Here is a 13,426-nt window from a genome sequence, read left to right on the forward strand (position 1 = left end):
ACTTGACCATATCTTTTGAGGTAGTTGGCAACCTGCAGATAGATTACAGTATCTCTCAGCATCAAGGTTATCATCATTATTACTATCACCACTGTTCCCTTGTTCTCATCTTTTCAGATGATGTCAGTTAGAATCAGTCTGAGGATAGGTCACTGTCCTGATGTGCTATCCATGTTTATACTGGATGTCACCAACATAGCTATCACCATAATTTTTAAAGCAAAAAGTTAAAGAGATAAAGCTCAATTTTATTGCAATCTTACAGTATGTGGGGCTTTTTTGTCTCTTTGGGTATATCTTTAAGCAATGTACAAAGTGGGTTACCTCTTTTCCCTTGCAGACTGATTGCACATTATGATTGCTTTAAATGAATTAAGAGTATTGGGGAATATAAGCAGGCACTCTAAAAGTATGTTTGGGACCATTCCAGTAGCAGATGGGACAAAAGGGTTGACAATGGACTTTGTCCTGTTCCCCCATGGGTTTAATTTTTCCTACCAGGCCACTCTCTTCTAGTTTGGAGATTATGAATATCCATCATGGAGTCATATATTAATAAAGTCTTTTTTGAATTTCTAAAGTCTTTGCAAATAAAGATTGTTTCATTCTTTGCACTTGCATCTCTGTTGGTCTAGCACAGGGCCTTGAACATAGTAGGTGCTTTAATAAATGCTTGTCAGTTGATTGATTAAGTCTAGGCTGTTGGGTTAAAAAAAGCCAAATTATTATAATGAGCCTTATTTTTTCCTCCTTTTACAAATGAAGTTCAAGTAGAAATGATCCTCGACTAAGTTGCTATCCCTGTGGGGAGAGTTACATATGCCCAGGGGTTACTGTAGAGATTCAGCTTTCTTTCTGAGAAGGGAAGCTTGATTTACTTTTGAGTTAAATGATAAAAGCAACTTTGTGAGTGTGAGCTTAGAGTGGGGAGGGGGCTTAGTGGAAAAGAGAAACAAGGGTGAAGCATCCCAGACTCCCCTTGACCCCAGCACGCTTGCCACAACATTAATGCTCTATAGACTATTTACAGGTGGATAAAATCTATACCAGGCTTCCCAATTTTTACAGCCTTTCCCCTGTATCATCTTATTTGACCTTTGCAAGTAAGTGGGGGAGGTGTGGGCTATCATTATTCCCATTTTATAAATGAGGCAGACTGAGGTTAAGTGACTTGTAATTACAAAAGCTTGAGTTCCAATCTTACTTCAGAAGCTTAGTAGCTGTGTGACCCTGGGCAAGTCACATAACCTCTCTCAGCCTCAGTTTCCCTATCTGTAATATAGGGCTAACAATATTACCTATATGACAGGGTTATGAGGAACAAGCGAGATTGTATATCTCAATATAAACGCTAGCTAGTATTATTGCTTTTGTTTTAGTTATTACATAAATCCAGATTTACTGAGTTTCTACCAAGTGCTGAATATTCCATTATTTCCATTGGGAGGAAATATGATTTAGGGGTTAAGAGCCCCAAATTTAGAGCCAGGGGACCAGGTTTCAAGCCTCAGCCTGGCCAGTAACGTTGCAGCCTCTTCCTTTCTGGGCCACCTTTCCTCATCTGTAAAATGAAGATATTGGATTAGATGACCCCTAATGCCCCTTCCAGCCCTAAGTCTAGGCTCTGATGACCTACTACCTTTAGTTGAAAAGAACAATTTAGGATTTTCTGTTGGATTGATCTGCTGCATTCTGCCGTTAGCAAATCAGTCTGGCATGCTTTGGGTCTGACTCTATAGACCAGTTATCAATGTCAGAGAAGAATCAGTGACCTTCCTAAGGTTAATTCTTTGTGTCTTCTATTCAGCTTTGAAACATTCCCAACACACACCTTTCTCCTCATAAATCAGATTTTTAAAAAGTATAATTCCTTTCAAAATGTCCCTGTGGCAAACTTACTATAAACTAAGGTGAGGGGGAAGCCCTCAGGCAGGGCCTTAACCATTTCCTATTGCCCCCCTCTCCCCTCCCCCACCCTGAGTTAACTTCTTGGCAGGCCATAGCTCTCCCTAGCTTTGTGATTTTGCACACAATGGCTGTAGGGGTTAGGGGCTGGGACAGGGTTACCATGTTCCCACCTCACTCCCTTAAAGGGTATTTTTATTTTTGGAAACCTAGGTTGAAATGAATTTCCTTTGATGTAACTGGACTCAAGTAATTAGTGTGTATTTCAACTGATGCCTTTTTCCCTCTAGTGAGAATCCCACATTGTTGGCCAGGGAGCTTAATGCTTTGTCAGAGAGAAAGAGAGAGACAGAGAGAGTTCCTTTAGCCAGAGATTGAGTCCCCTTTGGGTCTAATTAGGTTACACACCTTTCATGTTAAAGGATGGGAGGGGGGGTCTTCATTCCAAGCCACCTGAGATTGAATATGAGTTAAATATTCCACCATGACCCCCAGTCCCTCCAGCCTCGGACCTCCAGCCAGGTTTCTGAAACTGAACTAACACCCAATTTGCCTTTTCCTTTTGATCTCAATGAAGAGCTTTTCACGGTCATTTGAATGCCACCAGTACTTCTTTTAAATTTGGAAGCAGGGCGCCTTCGATTCAGGGTCCTTTTTTCATTTCTTTCTGAAGCTAGGGCATTTGGAGGATGCACAGACCAAGTGGCTCCTGGTGGGATGTCACTGGAAGGAGGAGGCAGAGGACTCAGAGATGTTCAGATAAACCAAAAGAAAACTTCTTTTAGAAGCTGACCTTATCTGATCAAATAGAATGAATGAATGAATGATTCCATGGATGGGTGGATGGATGGATGGATGGACGGACTAATGAATGAATAAATGAATTAAAAAAACATTTATTAAGACTTACAATGATGAAGAAGAAACATGTGATTATAGCAAGTTAGAAGTGTGCCTGTATGCTCTCGAGCGTGTTTAGGATTAAACATAAAGGTAGATATGTAGTTTAACTTCAACAAACCACAGGTCCCTCTCTTAAAGAATAACTAGATTCTGTTTTTAAAGGGAGGGAGAGAGACACACAGAGACAGAGACAGAGACAAAGAGAGACAGAGAAGAGAGGGATAGAGTGAGGAAGGTAGGGAGGAGAAGAGAAAGAGAGAAAGAGAGAGGGAGAGAGAGAGAGAAGAGAGAGAGAGAGAGAGAGAGAGAGAAGAGAGAGAGAGAGAGAGAGACAGAGGGAGGGAGGAGGGAGGGAGGGAGAGAGAGACTAATCCTGACTCTTAAAAGATTTACTTAAATACAGAATGAACTGGAGAAAAGAAAGGTCTTCCTTCACCCCCTGCTATGATTGCATTTTTCCACCCCCCCCCCCTCCAAATTAAGTCAGCATTAGCTTCTCACTTCAGACCCCTGTCTCGAAGATTGTAGAGCTTTTCTATAAAGGCTCCAGACTGGGTGATTGGATGGTCCCTGGTTTAGACGGAGGGGGAGAGACTAGATGAGGTTTAAATTAGACTTATCTACTAACATTGGGATTTTTTATATCTGCCATTGAGGGATTCAGGGTCAGTTTTTGAAGACTTGCACTCAGGCTTGTTTTGGAGCCTCTGTCTTCTTTGCTGGTAAATATATGATCGCTTGGCCCGTGTTCCATGAGAAGAGAGAAGATCGGGCCAGAGTCTTGAGCCATACTGGTTGGGTGATGTGGAAGGAATCTTTTCTCCTCCCCAGTTTACAGTTCTTTTCATTTAAATTCTACTTTGAAAATTTGCTCTATTAAAAACAAATTTAGACCAGGGTTTTTCTTTTCTTTTCCTTTAAAAAACAGAGTATGTATGATACTGATTAGCAATATTCTTAGTCGACTTGTAATTGAAGTTCTCCTGTATTAATTAAGGGAAGACTCCGAACCACTTGGGGAAAAAAAAGAACATAAAAAGGGAGGGGAACAAAGTTAAGGTGGAACTAGCGAAATCTGTCTGCAAACAGCCTAATTTATTTTCAAAGGCTTCGTTTCAGCGAAGGCAAACAGCGTTCTTGCCAGGGAAAACCCTTTGGGAGACGAGAGGGCTGCAAAGATGTGTTGACTGCACAAGCCGCGTTGTTTGTAAAGAGAGGCTGGGTGAGATTTGCCCTGAAAATAGACAAAATCACGGATGCGATTGCAAGGAGTACCAGGAACAGAGACACGCGACGGCGGTGGCTCCAGGGAGCATCTGGAGCGGTTGGGGAGGAGCAAGGACTTCGGGATGAGGTGGCATGGCCCAAAGGGCGATCGCAGCACCTGCAGGAGCTTTGGGGCTGTTCGAGTCCTCTCCGTGGACAAACGTGTCTATCTAAGTGTGTATGCATATGTAAATACATATGCATAAGTACATACACACATGCATATGGACACACTTGTGTATACGTATGTGCATGTGTATGTATTTGTGTGTGTGTGTGTGTGTGTGTGTGTGTGTGTGTGTGTATTCCCCTCTCCCCTCCAAAAAAAAAGAGGCGGTGTTGTGTCCCGGCCCGGGGATGGGGTCCGAGATGAGGCACAGGAGGAAGTGGGAATGCAGTGCCAGCACAGAGATGGAAGGAGGAAAGGAAGGGGAGAGCCAGGCCCAGGGTGGGAGGGCTGGCTGTAACTATACCCCAAGCAGAAGCTGCTGCCGCTGGGCCGGGGGCGGGGGGCGGTAGCAGCAGCAGCAGTGGCTGCGGCGGGCTTAGACCCTCCCCCCCCCCCCCGCTCCCTCCCTCTCCATCTGCTCTTGAATGAATCACCCGCCAAGCCGCGCCTCCAGGGGCCAGCAGCGAAGCTAGAGGGCTGGGACCGCGTCTCTTAGCGTAAAGGCGAGAAAAGCAAGCAGTTACTTTGGGCTTCCTCCAGGGCGCTCTGCCTCCTGCCTCGTTGCCACTCCTACTGTACCTAGCGCGAGGAGGCAGAAGGCGCTGATGGTGGAAGCCACCCAACACATAGCCTCTGTTTGTACACCCCCTCCCCACCACCGCCTCAGTCCCAGACCATCACCACCCTCTGGCCCCCACACACCTGGCCAGGCCCTTACCGACCCCACTCCCTCCGCCAGCACCCTTTCCCCTTCTTGTAGCCAGCTTGTTCCTTTCTCCCTGGGCCTGAGCAGAAGAGACAGACAACGGTGAAGTCCCCCCAGCTCTTCTCTGGAGCCAGGGATGCCCGGAGACTGTCTCGGAGCCTGGAGGAGGAAGGACGCGCTGTGACTCCAAGGCTGCCTCGGTCTCTCCTTTGGATGATCCCGATCTAATCTGGAGACAGGGTGGGATCCTGAAATGGCTCGAAGCTAGGGTTTGCTTCTTTTGCCTGCAAGTCCAGGGGCTGCCTGTCCAGAAGATTCCTGCCGCCCCAGCTCCCAGCCAGTCAGTCCGGGTGTGCAAAGGCGAGCGCAGGGGTGCAAGCCTCTGTGTGTGTGTGTGTGTGTGTGTGTGTGTGCGCGCGCGTGCACGGGACCCACGGGGGAGGGGGCGCGGAACCAGGGCGGGAGTAGGGGCGGTGACAGCTGCTGCGGCCGCCGCTGGGGCCCGGAGCACCCGGGCAGTGGCTGCAGCCGGGGTTGGGTCCCTGCAGCGGAGCGGCAGCAGCGGCAGCAGACAAATAGCCGGCTAGCAGATAGACTGTGCGGCACGGTGCGCCCCGCTGCTGCTGCTGCTGCTGCAGCCCGGGCTGGGGCCGGCTACAGCTGCTGCTGCCCCAGACTCAGCTGGGGCGGCTGCCCCGTCTGTCTCTCTCCCAGTCTCCTTTCCTACTTCACTCTGTCTGGCTCTGCCTGTCTTTGGGTCTGTCTCTGGGTCTGTCCCTCTGTCACTCCACTCCTTAACCGCGTTCCTCCTAGCCTCTGTCTCCCCCGTTTCCTCCTGCTGTCTCCTCTGTCTCTTCTGTTTCTTCCTTTCCTGTCTTGGGCGCTTCTGTCTGTCCGTCTGTCTTTTCTGATCCGCCTTTCTGCTTGTTTCCTCCCCACGGGGTGATAAGGCTCAGTTAGCCGGCAGCCCCGTCTGTCAGTCCATCCGTCTGTCCTCTCTACTCCGCCTGCCGCTGTCTGGCTCGAGGAGGGGTTGAGGAGGAGCCTCAAGAAACTAACTCCCTTTAAAAAAAAAAAGCCTCCTAGGATAAGAGCAGCCGCGGGCCGGCCCCCTCCTCCCGGCGGCCCCCCACCCCTCTTTGCTTCCCTCCTCCCTCCCCTGCCTACCATTCCCACTGCATCCCTCCCCGTCTCCTGACACGCCGGCGGAGAAGAAGCTCTTTTCGCCGAGGAGAGGAGGACTAGGAGGAAGAGGAGGAGGAGGAGGAGGAAAGAGCAGCGGCAGCGGCAGCGGCAGCAGCAAGCCCTCCTCCAGGCGCCCCGGGTTGCCTCCAGGTGACGATGCTCTGGCTCTCCCCCAGCGTCCGGGCTCTGGCTCCGCGGCAGTGGCTGACTTCTCCTGGGATTGCCTTCAGTGTCTGGCTGCTGCTGAGTAACCTGTGGGTCCAGATGTCTCTGGCTTCCTCATTCCTGACAGGTAGGGGAAGGGGAAGCAGAGGCAGCCTCCCTAGGCTGCAGCGGCTGCTGCAGGCGCTGCTGAACAGTCTGTCTGCGGAGGCAACCTGGGAGGGAACTCGTGAAGGGGGCCGGTAGCTGACAGAGCAGAGAGTTAACTCGGTTCCTTCTGTCCTGGCAATTGTCTTGCCGGCAGAGGCTAACCAAAGCCTGGGACACGCATCTGTCAGAGGAATTTATGTGAATTCGGTGATAGGCACGGAATCACTGGAGCAGCAGCTTGGGGGACGGGCAGGCAGGGAGAAGACTGATTATTTTCACGTGGCAAGAGTTCCCGAGACCCGGCGCCTGGTAACGCGTCTCCGATCGCGGGATCCCCTCTATCCTTTGAATGCTTGCTTGTCTCTCTTCCCCCACTCCCAAATCCAGGCAAGCATTAGCTATCCCTGTCCTCAATCAGGTTGCACATACGGCTAATTCTCTTACCCTACGAGCTTCTTCAAGTCTGGGATGCTGCTGCAGCATCAAAATGCACCAGTTTTCCAAGACTTAAATTTCAAGAAAGTAGCGCGTTTTTTTTAAAGGATACTGTTCGTAGGATATAATTATATGTTTTCAGGCAGGTGAAGACCTAAGCTATTTTTTTTTTCTGGAGGACATACTTTACTGACACCTGGTGCATAAAAAAGGGTGTTGAGTCAATTTCTAGTAAAAGCAACAAGGATTACGTTTCAAAAAGTGATTTCAGGCAGCATGATAAAAGGCCGATCGGAGAGGGGGCCGGGGCAGAGAGCTCTAATTGGGTCCATTTTCAATTTTTGCCCGAGAGGCTAATCAGATTTTTTTTTTTTGTGAGGGGAAGATGTTAGATTAGACTGTCGCTATGGCTGTAGAATAGTTATTCACTGATATGATAGTTACACCAGCTGAAAAACAGAAAAGACGCTAGTTTATTCAATGACAGGGAAAGCCTGTCCCTTCTCCCTCCCCAAAATTGTCAAAATGGGCTTTTGGAGACCTGAATTGTTTCTGTGTGTTTCATTTTAAAGTTTTTTTTTTTGGGGGGGGGAATCATTGAATGTCAGTAAAAATAAGTTTTTTTGAGGACTGACTAGTTTTTTTTTTTTTGGTCTTTGTAGCCCTGATGACTAGCAGAGTCTGGGTACTGAGTGCAATTATCTAGTGCATTGGAATGAAGACAGATCTACTGAATGTGTCATAAACTAAATGCTGCAGTGTCTAGGGAGTACATAGTGGGTATTCAAAAATGTTCAGTAACAGTGGCACTCTGATCCACTGACTCCACCCTCCCCCCGTCTCCCCCCGCCAACAAAAAAAAAAAGGAAAAAGAGAACACAAACCTGATAGGAAGAATTTCTGGAAGAGGGTGGGAAGGGATCAAAAGAGCCACTATAAAATCATGGTGTCATTTTGTTATCAGTCACTGAACTAAAATTCAATTTAAAAACCGCCTTGATCTCATCACAGGTTCAGTTGCTAAATGTGAAAATGAAGGTGAAGTCCTCCAGATCCCTTTTATCACCGACAACCCATGCATAGTGTGTGTCTGCTTGGTAAGTCTGAACCTCCCCCAGTAAAGAGGGTTTAGGGCCGGGGAGGCGGGGGGGGGGGGGGAACTATATGTAAAAGGAAGTCACTCCTATGAAAAAATCATTGGTATCTGATGCTTTTATGCAATCCTGGCTTGTTTCTGAGCTTTGCTAGGGAGAGGAAATTCCGGGCCTCGGTCCTGAGAATCAATCACCCCTTTGACATCAGAGTCATAGAAGTCTGCTGAATATCGACATTGGGTGATATCCTTCCCGTTGGTGATGGTGGTTCCATTATTGCATCAGAATCCTACCTCCCTCTAAACTTTATACCCAGGTTGTTACTTCTTAAGAGCCCATAGAAAGGGATAGATAACATTTAAAGATAATGGAGAGAGGGGTGTGGCTTTGGTCTGGGAGAGAAGAGGTTTATGTGGTGGGGGGGAGGGGAGGCTGAGGGAGAGGTGGATATAGCTAAAGGCAGAATGAAGTTTAGTGAGCAACCATAGGTACTTTGCCTTTTCTGACCATTAGGTTCAGAAGGATAGAGAATCTGACTCCAGTGTTAGGGAGGTTGGAGAGTGAAGCTTGTTTCTAGCAGATAACAGTGTCTCTAGTGGAAAAAACATGAATTTAGAGTCAGAGACCTGGGTTCAAATCCTGACCCTGCCACTTACTACTTCTGTGATCTTGGGCCATTCACCTCACTTGTCTTGACTTCAGTGTCCTTGTCTATAAAATGAAGGGGTTGGACTAGATGGTCCCTGAGAGGTCCCTTTGAGCTGAATAATCTTGAGTTATTTTTAACCATAAGTCTACCATCACCATAACCTACCATAGTGAACCGGAGTTTCATTTGTGATCTTTTTTTTTTTTTGTAAATTCTCTTTAAAATTTTTGTAATTGAAGAGTGGCTATTTAAATAATTGAAATAACCAGAAGAGAGGAATTGGCTTATGACACTACTGAGATGAAATCATTAGGCTTCTTTCTTTCTTCCTTCTTTCCTTCCTTCTTTTCCTTTCTCTTGTTCTTTCTCTATTTCTCACTCTCTCTTAATCTCTTTCTTTCTCCTTTTTTGCTCTCCTTCTCTTTCTCTTTCACTTTTTCTTCCTTTCTCTTTCTTCCTTTTTTCTTTTTCTCTTCTTTCACTTCTCTCTCTCTCTCTCTCACACACACACACACACACACACTCTGTCTCTCTCTCACACACACACACACACACACACACACACACACACTTTAACATGTTTTACATGCCATTTACCAGGTCACATTTTTTAAACAAAGCCACACATGTCTATAAAGCCCCATTGGAAAAGCTTAAAGGCAGCGATGGCTTCTGTTTGTTGGAGTCCATGGTGAATAGCTGAAAGTGTGCTTATCGGTTTTAGCAAGAGCCATCTGTGTTTAAGCCACCCAGACTTTCCCCCAATAAGTGGTGAGGTCAGCGTTAAGAAATGATAAATGGGAATCAGGAATGATTAAGTAAGATTTAAGGATGAAGTCAATCAGTGGCAGCAGAGGTGGAAAATGTATTGTCATTAGGATTTTAAAGAAAGATCAAGAGACCCAGAAAGAACCCTGCTAGAGAGCTGATGGGATTTTACAGTGGAGAGTTTAGGTAATGATGTGGATATATGGGACTGTTTGACAGAATCCGTTGAGGTCAAATCTTGGCTCAGCCAAAGATTTATTGACTAGTTTTAAGGCAAGTAACCTAGTTCAGACTCCGTTTTCTTTATTTACAAAATGGAACTGAATGATTCCTATTTAATCTCCTAGGGGTTCAGAGGAAATTACTCTAATTAGGTAATATTTAAGTGCTTAAAGTTCCAGAGATGAAAGATTATTTTTCTCCAAGAAATTATTTGAGTATTAAAATGTAAAGTGATGAGGGGCTTTTGAAAATCTCCTTCCATTTCCATAAGCATTTTTCTTTTGTCTTCATATCCCCAACACCTAGCATAGTGCTTGGAACATATTAAGTGCTTTATGGGTGCTTGTTAAATGAATTAATAGTTGGAGGGAAGTATTTGAAAGTATCTAGTAAAACTAAGGAAATCATTTTCAAAATAAAAAAAAATGGAAAACTTACACCTTTCTCTGAAGGCAGATATTGTTTAATGTGTCTGCCCTGGTTAGTTCTGAAGAGGATCATAAGATCATACATTTATAATGTCAGTTCAACCACCTCATTTTTCATCTGGGGAAACCAAGGCCTAGAGAGAGATCATAGTTTCCTAGCTTTACAGCTGGAAGGTTCCTTAGAGGTAAGCTGGTCTAGTGCTTTTACTTTATAGCTGAGGGAACTGAGATTAAGTGACTTAGTCAAGGTCACAAAGATGCTAAGTAGTGGCAGTAAGAGTTAGTCTCTGTCCCTCAACTCCAAATGTATTTCTCTTTCCCATGGCATTGCTCTGGGAAGAGGCATTCTATTGAGAGCATTATTGTACAAAGTTAGAGAGATGATAGGGCTATTGATTTTTATCTGCCCCTAAAGAAACTAGAACCTTTGGGGATCATTGATGCCTAGTATGAGATCAGCAAGAATTATTTTTGAATAGTACATCACTTGCACATAGTTGCATAGTATATGTTATGTATTATGTACATATGTGCGTCATATATAATACATATATAACACATGCTGTATAATGACAAATACGTGCGTATCTATTACATATATACATATACATACACACATATATGTATATGTATGTGTGTATGTGTATATCTATATCTACATCTATATCTACATCTATATCTATATCTATATCTATATCTATATCTATATCTATATCTATATCTATATCTATATCTATATCTATATCTATATCTATATCTATATCTATATCTACATCTACATCTACATCTACATCTACATCTACATCTACATCTATATCTATATCTATATCTATATCTATAATCTCATCTAGGTGGCCCAGTGGGTAGAATGCCCAGCCTGGAGTTGGGAAGATTCATCTTCCTGAGTTTAATTCTTGCCTCAGACACTTATTAACTGTGTGACCCTGGGCAAATCAATTAACTCTGTTTTTCTCAGTTTCCTCATCTGTAAAATGAGCTGGAGAAGGAAATGGCAAAGCACTCCAGTATCTTTGCTAAGAAAATCCCAAATGGGGTAGCAAAGTATTGGACATGACAGAAAACTGCTAGCACAAAAACATTTTATACACATGTACATACACACACACACACACACACACACACACACACACACACGCACACACATGTAATTTGGCAGCTAGGTGGCGCAGTAGATAGAACGAAGGCCTTGAAATCGGAAAGACCTGAATTCAAATATGAGCTTAGACACTATCTGTGTGACCCAGGGCAAGTCACTTAACCTGTCAGAGCCTCAGTTTCTTCATCCAAAATAAGAAGAATAATAGGACCGACCTCCCAGGATTGCTGTGAGGACAAAATGAGATGCTTTTCGTGAAGCCCTTCGTAAATCTGAGAGTGCTCCATAAATGCGAGCTATTACTATTAACTACGGAAATTGGGATTGCTAATGAGCAGGAGATAAGATGGATTCTGCCAGCTGACAGACCCATAGACATGGTTGGGAGCGCTTGAGAGTCTAGGGTCCAAGCTGCTAAGTGTCAGGTAGCCCAAAGCCGAGAAGGCCTTCATGGAGTACGGAGCATTGTGTAACCTCCTTGGTCAAGTGTGGTCACTAGAGAGAGGCTTTAGAGTTGACCTCCAGTTCATCTCTCTCTCTGGATGTATCTGCTTCCCTCTAAGGCTGCCTACTGTAGAACCCCAGGCACACTTGGCAATGGAGCAATTGCAGGGCTTTTAACTCTTGGACATCTGAGGATGGATGGAGAGGCACCCCCAGGAAGAGGAGAGTGAGTTGCTGCCGTCTGTGGGCCTCCATTTCCTCATCCGAAAGAATGAGAGGCTTCAATGGGATGATCCCAAAGGCCTCTTTCCAGTGTTAAATACTGTGATTTCATAGGGGGCCAGTTTTGTGTTTGCTAGAGATCTGAGGAGAGAAGTGAAGAAACAGTGAAATAAATGATGGATTCATGGATCTCAGGGCCTCCCTCAAGCTCTCCTGGGTTTTTTCCTTTGAGCCTTTCAGGAGTGCCCTGATTAAGAAGCCCCTACTCCTGCGATGTAGTGTTAGGATTCCAGCTGACCTGTGGGGAAGCCTACATTTGAGCTGGTTTTATGTATGTACTTTAATAGGGTACAGAATAGTGTAAACTGTACTTTGGATGAAGAAAATAACCAGATTTGGTTTCTGCTGGGGCAGTTTTCTGGCAGAGAGAGGCCTAGTGCTCAGAATAAGCTTATATCTTATTTCATAACATGTAAGGAAAAAAAACCCGACCTCAACATAAGCCTAAAAAAAGACGTAAAATGTTATAGTCTGGAGGAAATAGGTGGCATGGGGGCCTGTATATAATTACAGTGTAAAAGTTTGAAAAAGCCCACAAAATCAACTTTGCCCGATTTAAACTCCTGGCATTCAGAATGGTTTCAAAGGTGGAATGAGCTCATTTCAAGAGGGATGCTGATGATGACAGCGAGGGCAGTGGTAGCCATGGGGGAAACTGGGTAATTCGACTCTCATTTATCATCATCTGCATAAGCCCAAGCATCTTGCCAGAACAAACCAGGCTCCAAGAATAACCTGTTTATTGGTTGGTGATGGATGGAGTTTTAAAACGAATGGGCCAAAAAAAGTCAGGCCATCCATTCAAGGGAAAAGTTGAGAAAGATGGAACATGGTCCTTAGAGGTAATATGCCAGCGAGCAGCAGGGGTATTTCAGTAGACAGATTTTTTTTTTTTGATACCTGCCTGTGGTTCAGAAACTCCAGCTACTGATACTAAGCCCTTCAAGGCTCGTATGAGCTTCACTTTGGAACTGGAAGAGAATGCAGACCCCATCTGCATCAACAGCCTGATTTCTTTAGAGGTTCCAGGACAATGGAAACTGCTTTCCCAAGATTATACATATAGTAAGCATCTGTGTCAGCACTTGAACCCAGATCTTCTACAGTAGAAGCAGGCTCCTTTCCACTCTATGACATGATCTCCTTTCAAGGGCCATCTCCTAAACAAGTCCTTTGCTAATTCTCCCAATTTGCCTCTAATTATTTTCCAGATAAAACAATACATATTTTTTTAAATTTAGTGATATGTGTACAGATGGAGTAGCATTTAGTTTCTTTGAAGGTAGAGACTTGTTTTGCATTTTTCCTCTTGTCTCTAGTGCAAAGCCTGGCACAGAGTAGCTGCTTGATAAATGAATATAAATCAGTGTTACCCTAGGCAAGTCACTTAACCCCCGTTGCCTCCCAAACAAAACAAAACAAAACAAAAAACAAAACACCAAAAAAAATGAATATAGATCAGAAGCTCCTCTGTACCTTAAAGTAGAAGAGGCTTGTTTCCCAGAGCATCCAAGTTAAATGATTTGCCTATGGTCGTTTTG

The 13,426-nt window shown here is 44.9% G+C and overlaps 1 protein-coding gene across 3 annotated transcripts in view; it reads left to right on the forward strand.

Moving 5' to 3' along the window:
• The first annotated feature begins 5,429 nt into the window (after positions 1-5,429).
• Positions 5,430-13,426, forward strand: part of BMPER (BMP binding endothelial regulator) — a 291,522-nt gene continuing 283,525 nt past the window's right edge. The window contains exons 1-2 of one of the 3 annotated variants that reach the window (XM_020969089.2): positions 5,430-6,426; positions 7,893-7,978. In XM_020969089.2, coding sequence (XP_020824748.1) covers positions 6,291-6,426; positions 7,893-7,978 — 222 coding nt within the window. In that variant the 5' untranslated portion in view covers positions 5,430-6,290. The remainder of the gene's footprint in view (positions 6,427-7,892; positions 7,979-13,426) is intronic. The other 2 variants (XM_020969086.2, XM_020969088.2) reach the window with 2 other exon arrangements.

Source organism: Phascolarctos cinereus, unplaced genomic scaffold (genome assembly GCF_003287225.1).
Source record: "Phascolarctos cinereus isolate Bilbo 61053 unplaced genomic scaffold, phaCin_HiC Scaffold_4;HRSCAF=312, whole genome shotgun sequence".
Taxonomy (NCBI): domain Eukaryota; kingdom Metazoa; phylum Chordata; class Mammalia; order Diprotodontia; family Phascolarctidae; genus Phascolarctos; species Phascolarctos cinereus.